The sequence below is a fragment of the Hermetia illucens genome, chromosome 2, assembly GCF_905115235.1.
Source record: "Hermetia illucens chromosome 2, iHerIll2.2.curated.20191125, whole genome shotgun sequence".
NCBI classification, from domain to species: domain Eukaryota; kingdom Metazoa; phylum Arthropoda; class Insecta; order Diptera; family Stratiomyidae; genus Hermetia; species Hermetia illucens.
The window spans coordinates 15,569,334-15,578,652 of record NC_051850.1 but is presented as its reverse complement, the minus strand read 5'-3'; the positions used below and the strand labels follow the sequence as shown (position 1 = coordinate 15,578,652).

Here is a 9,319-nt window from a genome sequence, read left to right as displayed (position 1 = left end):
TTCTTTCTACTGCCTCGTAGAAGGTATCCTTCTCCGACGCTGCAGTCTCCTCTGTAGGGGCGTGAACGTTAATGAGGCTTATATTTCTATACTTGCCTCGCAAGCGCAGAGTGCATAGCCGTTCGCTTATGTTTTCAAAGCCGATAACAGCAAACCTACTGCGAGCACATGGTTTACTGGATGATCGCTATAATATATGGTGTAGTGGCTCTTCTCCATTAAACCGGTCCCTGTCCATTGCATCTCTTGTAACGCTGTTATATCAGCCCTATATTGGGACAGGGTATCGGCTAGCTGCTCATCAGCTTCATCTCTGTACAGGGAGCGCACGTTCCATGAGCAAATGCGCAGATCGTTAATCCGTTGTCGTTGCCGGGTGCGTCGTTTTAAAGTCCATCCTGTCCGAGGCTCCTTTCGTGGCTCCGTAACATCGGTTTTCCGTGTAGGGTTGTCAGCCCTACCCAACCCCCAACCTGGAGGACCAGTTGGTACAGTTTGTCCCGTTTTAAGGCGCGAGAGACTCGCCTTCATCCTTCTCTGTCTGCAAGAGCTCCCAGCGGTCACCACGTGGAGGTGGAGATAGGGTTTGGTAGTAGAGCTGTTGGTGTTGGTTCAGCAGGCATTTCCCAGGTTTTATGCTCCATCGTAGGTACTAATCCACGTTTCGCCCTGGGACCTATACTACCCTTTAACCGCCATTGCAATAGTTTGAGGAATGGACAACTTCTTAGCAAAACATTATCACGGTCCACATAATTTCTAATAATTTATTCACTTATATAGCAATTAGTGATGTATAAAGTTAAAAGTGTGGATAGAATGAGAATCACAATTTATACATATACATTAACTTAAGGCGGTAATGGGGGTCAGTTTAAATGGCATTTGCCTCGTTACTCAAAATCGATGTGTAAAAATTAATCCACCACCAAAATTGGGTTGACTGCTACCAAAAGAACCGCCTAAATGTTGGTTATAGGAACCGGTTCCATGAAGGCTGTTTCGTTGATTTTGACTTTCCCACAATTTGAGTCGTCCTTCGATGTGAATGTCGTATCCTTGTTTGGGACTACCCCCACCTTCAATGAATAATTTGCGTTCTCCGTCTCCCTCATCTTTATTCTCACATTTTTCAGGTGGTTCTCGATTCCCTTGTCTAGTTGGCTGTGGATCGTCATTGGATTCGTCAATTTCACAAGCCTTCTCGGACTGACGGCGGGGCCGTTTGTGTTTATGATGAAGTTCAATGTCAGGAATATCTCTCGGTAATCTGAGCTTCTCGGCTTCCCAATCGTCACTTGCCTGGAATTAATTAATTTTTTGTAAACATATTTTAAGAAATTGGATTTGTTCATTAGATGATGAAGTTCTAAAGGTGTCAATCGGCTTCATCATCGTAATAACTATTTTTTTGCTCTGGGGATTGGTATCTTAGATATTCACTTACTCCATTTATTTCAAAGTTCGGTATCTTCCGTTTCGGTATATGAGAACTTCTTGGCAGTCTCAATTGCTCGGCTTCTTGGTCGGAAATTGGAATATATAGAGAGTCTTCGGTTTCAAAAGCTTCACGGAGATCGCCCATAGCTGGCTTTGGCAGATTCGCAGCAGATACGTACGCCAAAAGTGCCCAAAAGATCACAAACTTGAGATTCATTTTAGAGGGGATTATATTCGCAAACTAATTGATGGAGAGTCAGAAGCGGCAATAATACTGATAGCAATTGCGATTTAAGCGCTTATATATGTACCCACAGTATCTGCTCTGAGTTCTATAAGATAATATTGATGGATTACATTTGAACTGGAGTTTCCCAAAGTGATAATGTTTTTTTCTTGTTACCAAATCCATAGAACAATGAACCGGTTATAATCAATGTAGCTCGGTACTTTGGGAAGTACATTTTCATTTTCCGTATTTATGTTTGCTAGTAAACGTACCGATGACGACTAAATTGTTTTTAACGCCTGTGGATCTTTTTCATTTGATACTATATGCCTAGCAATTCTGATACAATTGATGACGTTTCCAAAGGATTTAATTTTAGAGCTTTCGAATGGCGAGACAGCACTTCAATTGTGTGCCGTATAAAATCCCGGAATGAATTAACAAATTACTTATAGCGACTACGACATTTTCCACTTGGCAACTAGGTCTTAGGCTTCAGCATGATTGCCTCTAATAATTTTAATCTTTCAACGTAAAAGACAGTAGCTCCTTTAACTGACCCAATACCATAAACTCTACCAAATCATACCCATGGCTTCTGTACCAGAAAAATAAAAGGGCATTTCTGCGGCTTTGTCAACCATGCCGTCAGTACAAAAAGCTTTGGCATGGAGCACCTTGGTTTGACCAACCGTTTAACGCCTTTTTTGGTTCGCGGGTTCTGATTCGCCGAGAGCCAATTCCGCTCATGTCTCTTATTCAGCTCAAGGTGTAGAAGAGGTTACTAATATTGATAGACAAGGGTAGCTTCCTCCAAACTACAATTTTTAGTTTTCAATGTAAGTATATACTTCGGGAGCAACTTACCTCTTTCATTGGTACAAAGCTACTAAAAATAATTGCGATTATACGTGAACTTCGTGATAAACCGTTGTAGATTCTCAAGGCGGACAAGGGGAACAACGTCCTGGTTATGGACAAAGATAAGTATGACCAGGCTATTTTTTAGAAACTGGAAAGTGGAAACTTCTCCGAATTGCGAAAGAACCCGCTTCCCGAATCTGCCAAAAGGCTCGATCGAGCGTTGAAGGAAGCTAGTGCGGTATTCCCGAATATTGGGCGAATCCGAATGCCTAATCCAGCGCTTCTAAGAATCAGATTCCAACCGAAAATCCACAAGGAGGAGGACGAGATGCGGGAAATTATTGTGGACTCGAACTCACCGATGTACAACACCGCCAAGTGGTTGATCAATGAGTGCCAGGCCCTTGGGACGACGAATAGTAAGCATTTAGTGGCTAACTCCCATAAACTAATACAAAAGCTGCAACGCAGTGAGAGGATGGGTGAGGTCGAGGTGATGGTGTCATTCGACGTGAAGACTTTGTTTCCCAACACACCACTGAAAGAGTTATTTTTCGAACTCGAGAGATGGCTGAACCAGTTTGGATCTAGTCCGGAATGGAGAAGAAATGTTCGATTCTATGCAAACCTTGCCAAGCTCTGCATGAAGGAAAACTATTTTACGTTTCGGGATAGATTCTACAAAAATACTTCGGGAGTAGCTCGCTGTTACTCACCGTAAGGCTCATGTCATCAATCAAAAATGAAATTGAATCGAGGGGAATAATACCTAAAGTAAGGTTTAGGTATGGAGACAACGTATATGCTCTTCCTCGCATTCATGAACTTCACCCTCCAGTGTCCACAATCAATGCCCGTTTTCGGCTCACTGACCATGCCAATGAGTCCCATGCCCATACTTGGCCACCGGAGGATCGAGTCTCCACCATTCGACATTTTTTGTCCTGTACACAAATCAAAAGGTGAGATAACTTGGTGAAGCCATTTTGAAACAACGAACGGAGGAGCCTATTGCGAGAACCTCGATTAATTCGATTTGTTTTCCAAAGGAGTTCGTAAAGGATGGCAAATTATACCTCTAACTCCCGCAGCAGCGGTCGGATGTCAAGCTAGGGCTTCGTACATTCTCGGATGTCAAGCTAGGGCTTGTTCGTACATTCTCTTTTCCCCGCGTTGATGTTTCCACTCACATGGATGGGAACAGCTTTTTTTCAATCTTTCTCGCTGGTTCCTTCACCTCCTGGCACATCGGTGTCAGTTTTCCCTCCCCCGCTCCGCGGGAAGCATGGGGAAGTGGCCTTAGTGTGGAGCACAGCGAAACGCGTAACAATAGAGGCGAGTTGATCTTATGTTGTTACATCGCTATGCTTTACAGAAGCAAGATAGTCAGCTTGTCTAGCCAAATGGTGTCAAAAAGCTTGTCCTTATCATTCTCACCGGATGTAGGGAAGCTTCAAAGCCGCATTCATCACAAAGTTATTATTTTATATATACTGCGTTGCACCATGAGTGTCAATAATTTAAACAGCGGAGGGCAGTATTCCCTTATTATTGAGTTTAACTTTCAGCGCAGTTACTCAGAATTTCATGGGGAATAGTATGTACCTGGTGAAATGTTAGCTCACCTTACTCACATGAAAGCTCATAAATAGGTAGTCCAATTTTCAAGCCCTTTCGTGACTTGGGTTTCTTCATCATCGACGGCGTAACAACCGGTTTCCGGTATACGCCTGCGCCAGTAAGGAACTCCAGACATTCCGGTTTTGCGTCGACGTCCACCAATTAGGTATCCCTAAAAGCTATCTGGTGTCCTGACCTACGCAATTGCTCCATCTCAAGCAGGGTCCGCCTCGTCTTCTTTCTATACAATAGATATTGCCCTTATAGATTTTCCAGGCTGGATTATCTTCATCTATACTGATTGAGTGACCCGTCCACCGTAACCTGTTGAGCCAGATTTTATCCACAAGCAGACGGCCGTGGTATCGCTCATAGATTTGGTCGTTATGTAGGCTACGGCATTGTCCATCCTCATGTAGGGGGCCAAAAATTCTTCGGAGGATTCTTCTCTCGAACGCGGCCAAGAGTTCGCAATTTTTCTTGCTAAGAACCCAAGTCTCTGAGGAGAACATAAGGACTGACAGCAAGTGCTTTGTAAGTTTTTGCCGTTTTTATCAGCTGAACTAGGCTCTGTTAGGTGAAAACAACCGTGCGCGGATTTCATCATCGTAGCTGTTATCGGTTGTGATTTTCGATCCTAGATAGGAGAAATTGTCAACGGTCTCAAAGTTGTATTCTCCTATCCTTACTCGTCCTGTTTGATCAGTGCGGTTTGATGTTGTTGGTTGGTTCGTCTTCGGTGCTGACGTTGCCACCATATATTTTGTCCTGCCTTCATTGATGTGCAGCCCAAGATCTCGCGCCGCCTGCTCGATCTGGATGAAGGCAGTTTGTACATCTCCGGTCGTTCTTCCCATGATGTCGATACCGTCAGCATAGGCCAGTAGTTGGGTGGACTTGAAGAGGATCCTACCTCTTGCATTTACCTCAGCATCACGGATCACTTTCTCGAGGGCCAGATTAAAGAGGATGCATGATAGGGCATCCTCTTGTCGTAGACCGTTGTTGATGTGGAATGGTCTTGAGAGTGATCCTGGTGCTTTTATCTGGCCTCGCACATTCGTCAGGGTCAACCTAGTCAGTCTTATTAATTTCGTCGGGATACCGAATTCTCTCATGGCCGTGTACAGTTTTACCCTAGCTATGCTATCATAGGCGGCTTTAAAGTCGATGAATAGATGGTGCAACTGTTGTCCATATTTCAAAAGTTTTTCCATCGCTTGCCGCAGAGAGAACATCTGATCTGTTGCTGATTTGATTGGAGTGAAGCCTCTTTGGTATGGGCCAATGATGTTCTGTGTGTATGGGGCTACCCGGCCTGGCAAGATAGCGGAGAATATCTTATAGATGGTACTCAGCAACGTGATACCTCTATAATTGCTGCACTGCATGATATCTCCCTTTTTATGTATGAGACAGATAATGCTTTTTTGCCAGTCTTCAGGCATTGATTCGCTGTCCCATACCTTGAGCACAAGTTGATGAACCACTTGGTATAACTGGTCGCCTTCATATTTAACCAATTCGTCCGTAATTCCATCGGCTCCTGGAGACTTATGTTTTTTTAGCCGATGAATTGCACGGACTGTTGCTCCTAAACTTGATGGTGGCAGTATTTGTCCGTTGTCTTCATTTGACTGGACCTCCAACTCGCCGATGTTTTGGTTGTTCAGTAGCTCATCAAAGTACTCAACCCATCGCTCCAATATGCCCATTTGGTCTGAAATCAGATTTCCCTCTTTGTCTCGGCAGGATGAGCATGGTGGTGTGTAAGGCTTCGTCCTGCTGACTTGTTGTTAAAACTTCCGCCCCTGGTGCTAGCCCAACTATCCAGCTTTAAAGACACGCTGCTGATATGACAATTAACAGCTTCTCTGCGAACGATTGAAACTTATTATCATGAACTCGCTTGGGCACCTTTCCACGTAACCTTACTCACCATTTCAAAAAGCACCCCCATTTTTCAATTAATATTTTATCCGAATTTATCAAAAGCTTGGCGAGCGACGGCAATCGGCACTTTTTTGCTTGGAGGATCGCTAAAACGTGATTGGCAAAGAAAACCTTTCCCACAGGCGCATATGCTAGCTACCGAGGGCACAATCCGATGCAGGTTTATGTAGTCAGCACACAAAACCATATTCAGCACCCTTGCTTTATGTTAATGTAGGACAATGCGGATATGGAGTGACTTTCGGGTGCTCTTCCAAATAAATCTGAAGGTTGATCTTGGCACACGGGTCTATATTTGCGGATTTGCTTCGGTTGTTACTCGCTAGAATTAGTAGTGCAGATCAAATTCGACCCTCCAAGTTAAATATTCACCAAGTTGTAACATGTTCATACTTTCCTTCGGGCATAACTTTGGTTGCTTCATGTGGATATACTAACGGAGTTTATGGTATCGTGAGAGGTCCCAATATCCACTGCTGCAGCAACTCGGGCCGAAAATTTGCTTCGAATCAGCACTGGGCTGACACAATACTGCCTAAGGGACGTGACACCCTCGCAACTTTTTCAAATCACCAAAACAAACACTAATGATGTTTCTCCTTTTCCTGTACTACTTTCACTATAGTTTCCTCACGCTTTATATTCCTTGAAAAGTACAATAATTCCATTCCCCTTTGCTTTGCGTCACTAGTCACAAACAAAGGACCTTGTGAATGCCATACGCAATGACAAAAAGTAGAGGTTTCATTTACCTCCACGCAAATATTACCGTACATACTAATAGTCTCACAGTTGTACATAAGCAATTGGTGCCCTATTGACGGCAACCGACTGTTTAGTAAAAATGAACTCCATTGAATACTAACAGTGGAAAGTACATAAAATGATGATGTTGAATAGAATAAAGAATTGCATAATGATTAGGTGGTCTTTTAGAATTAAATTGAAAATACGTTTGATTAGAGTGAAATCGAAAAGGAATGTAGAAAACTGGAAAGAGGATAATGGGAGGGATGAAAAATGCTTTGTAGTAAAAAAAAGAGGAAATGCTGTTGCAGTCAAATGGAGTCCCCAAGCCCCAAACACCAGGAGATAAAGAAACGAACGAATTGCCATGGCCTATCTAGCCCATCTTCAAATGCTGGGAATCATACAGTAATGTCAATCTTTTCTGTCATTCTGTGACAGATTTCTACCATGACAGCTGTTTTTGAGATACGTTAGACTCTTCAGTTGATCATGTTGGATTTGAGGAAAAATATTTGAATTTCCCTGGTTTTACCGAATATTAATTTAAAATGCGGTTTCAAGGAAGAAATTGAGTATTCAATTAATTCATTAAGTAAAAGATTAAAAAAACTTAGAATTTATAAACATATCGAATTATTTATTGAATACTAATAAATTAAAGAAATTAAAATAAAAAGTTAAAATATAGCTACTTTTAGTTATTCAAAAACGATGTGTGAAAGTTAATCCACCGCCTACATTTGGCCGACTGTTACCATATGGGCCACCTAAATGTTGACTATAAGAAGCTGTTCCATGAAGGCTATTTCGTTGGTTTTGACTCTCCCATAATTTTGCTCGTCCTTGGGCATAGATGTCATATCCTTTTCCTGGACTTCCTCCACCTTGTGCAAAGATCTGTCGTTTGGCACGACCGGATTCTACATTGTCGATGAGACCTTCCGATTCAATTGTTTTTTGTAGTTCATCCAAACTCCTTGGAAGTCGAAGTGAATCAACCTCTTCATCTGACATTGGGATGTAATAGGCATCTTCAGTTTCAAAAGCTTCATCTAGACTACGGTGTGGCCGCTTATGTTTATGATGATGCTGGTGATGATATTCAATGTTTGGAATACTTCTTGGTAGCCTCAGCTGCTCGGTTTCCCAATCATCGCTTGCCTTGAAGGAATATTCTGACGTTAATTTAAGAATTTTATCTGCAGTTAGTAGTGTAGTGGAAATATTTTAACAAATCTCATCTCAATAAAAACATAAAATTGTCTTTAATTTGAAGTAATCTTCAATTTTATTTTGCATATTTAATAAATTAAAATAAATAAATGGGGAAGCAAAATAAATCCAGAAATAAAAATATAAAAATTTTCTTTTGTTTTAAAGAGCATTCACTTTAAAACTGACAAAACTACTTACTGTATCTTCCTCAAGCTGGGGTAGCCTCTTCCGGGGTATGTGGGAGCTTCTTGGCAGTCTTAGTTGTTCGGCTTCTACGTCGGAGATAGGAATATAGAGAGAGTCTTCAGTTTCAAACGCCTCGCGGAGATCGTCTACAGCTGGTATATTAACAGCTGATACGACTGCCAGGCATACGCAAAGAACAACAAACTTTAGATTCATCTTTGCAATTGATTAGATTTTGATGAACTTAACTGATTGAGAGACAGCAGTGTAAATGATGCTGTAATCTAGCCACCCTGGTGTTTATATAGGCAAACAATCTGTCTAGAGACGATGCTGGTGAATTACATTTTGAATGGAGTTTCCCAGACTGATAAGGCTGTTTATTTTCCAAATTAAAATTTTACTTTGCCTGATCTGATTGTCGCTACGTAACAGCGTACTTTGAAAATACATCTTATTAAATTTAGAGCGGCAGTTTTTATTTTTAATTATTTGCTTACTACACTTACTTTTAATATATAAATTGCGGACACAATTCGTATTCATCTTTAATGTCCCAGCGTTACAACAGACCTTTGCACCTTATAATAAGCTTATCTAAAATTCGTTGAAAGATCCAATTGGTAACAAAAACTTAGAACCTTTTTAGAATACCATTCGAAACATTTATTTCTGCTTTTTCGAAAAACCTGAACATTCCAACGGAACTCAATAAGCCGCGGAGAAAGATACCTTGTATGAAGAAAGATCGCTGGAAGATAAGACGGAAGGTTATCAAACGTTCCAAACGAGGTAAAGGCTCACGGGCTGACATGCTCAGCAAAGTTAAGACCCCGAACTCTCCAATTACACCGTCCCAGAAAGGAGACCAGCATAAGTTGGAGCTCAAGAAGTACGAGCATCTAACCGCGGACATATTTTTGAGCCGAATTGGAAAGTCGTTAAGACACGAAGTAGATATAAGGGGGAGTCTGGTGATCAATATAGTCTGCAAGGACGTGCATGTAATCACAGCAAAGGAGAACGCTAGCAAGGCCTTAAATAAGTGGTCTTACAATCTTA

At 41.8% G+C, this 9,319-nt stretch overlaps 2 protein-coding genes across 2 annotated transcripts; both read right to left on the bottom strand.

The window, feature by feature from the left end:
- Positions 1-753: 753 nt before the first annotated feature.
- LOC119648693 lies at positions 754-1,726 on the bottom strand. The gene is made up of 2 exons (XM_038050499.1): positions 1,448-1,726; positions 754-1,302 (listed from the first exon to the last, which is right to left on the bottom strand). Exons 1-2 carry the CDS (start codon positions 1,655-1,657, stop codon positions 898-900), a joined length of 615 nt encoding a protein of 204 aa, XP_037906427.1. The 5' UTR covers positions 1,658-1,726; the 3' UTR covers positions 754-897.
- A 5,743-nt stretch (positions 1,727-7,469) lies between these two features.
- Positions 7,470-8,520, bottom strand: LOC119648914. The gene is made up of 2 exons (XM_038050820.1): positions 8,270-8,520; positions 7,470-8,017 (listed from the first exon to the last, which is right to left on the bottom strand). Exons 1-2 carry the CDS (start codon positions 8,471-8,473, stop codon positions 7,559-7,561), a joined length of 663 nt encoding a protein of 220 aa, XP_037906748.1. The 5' UTR covers positions 8,474-8,520; the 3' UTR covers positions 7,470-7,558.
- Between the last annotated feature and the right edge of the window lie 799 nt (positions 8,521-9,319).

Excerpts from the sequence above, each read along its gene's own strand:
- LOC119648693 (XM_038050499.1), bottom strand. The coding sequence starts at position 1,657 with ATGAATCTCAAGTTTGTGATCTTTTGGGCACTTTTGGCGTACGTATCT. Across the intron at positions 1,303-1,447 it reads CGAACTTTGAAATAAATGGA|GCAAGTGACGATTGGGAAGC; the intron begins GTAAGTGAATAT and ends AATTAATTCCAG.
- LOC119648914 (XM_038050820.1), bottom strand. The coding sequence starts at position 8,473 with ATGAATCTAAAGTTTGTTGTTCTTTGCGTATGCCTGGCAGTCGTATCA. Across the intron at positions 8,018-8,269 it reads CCCAGCTTGAGGAAGATACA|GCAAGCGATGATTGGGAAAC; the intron begins GTAAGTAGTTTT and ends TATTCCTTCAAG.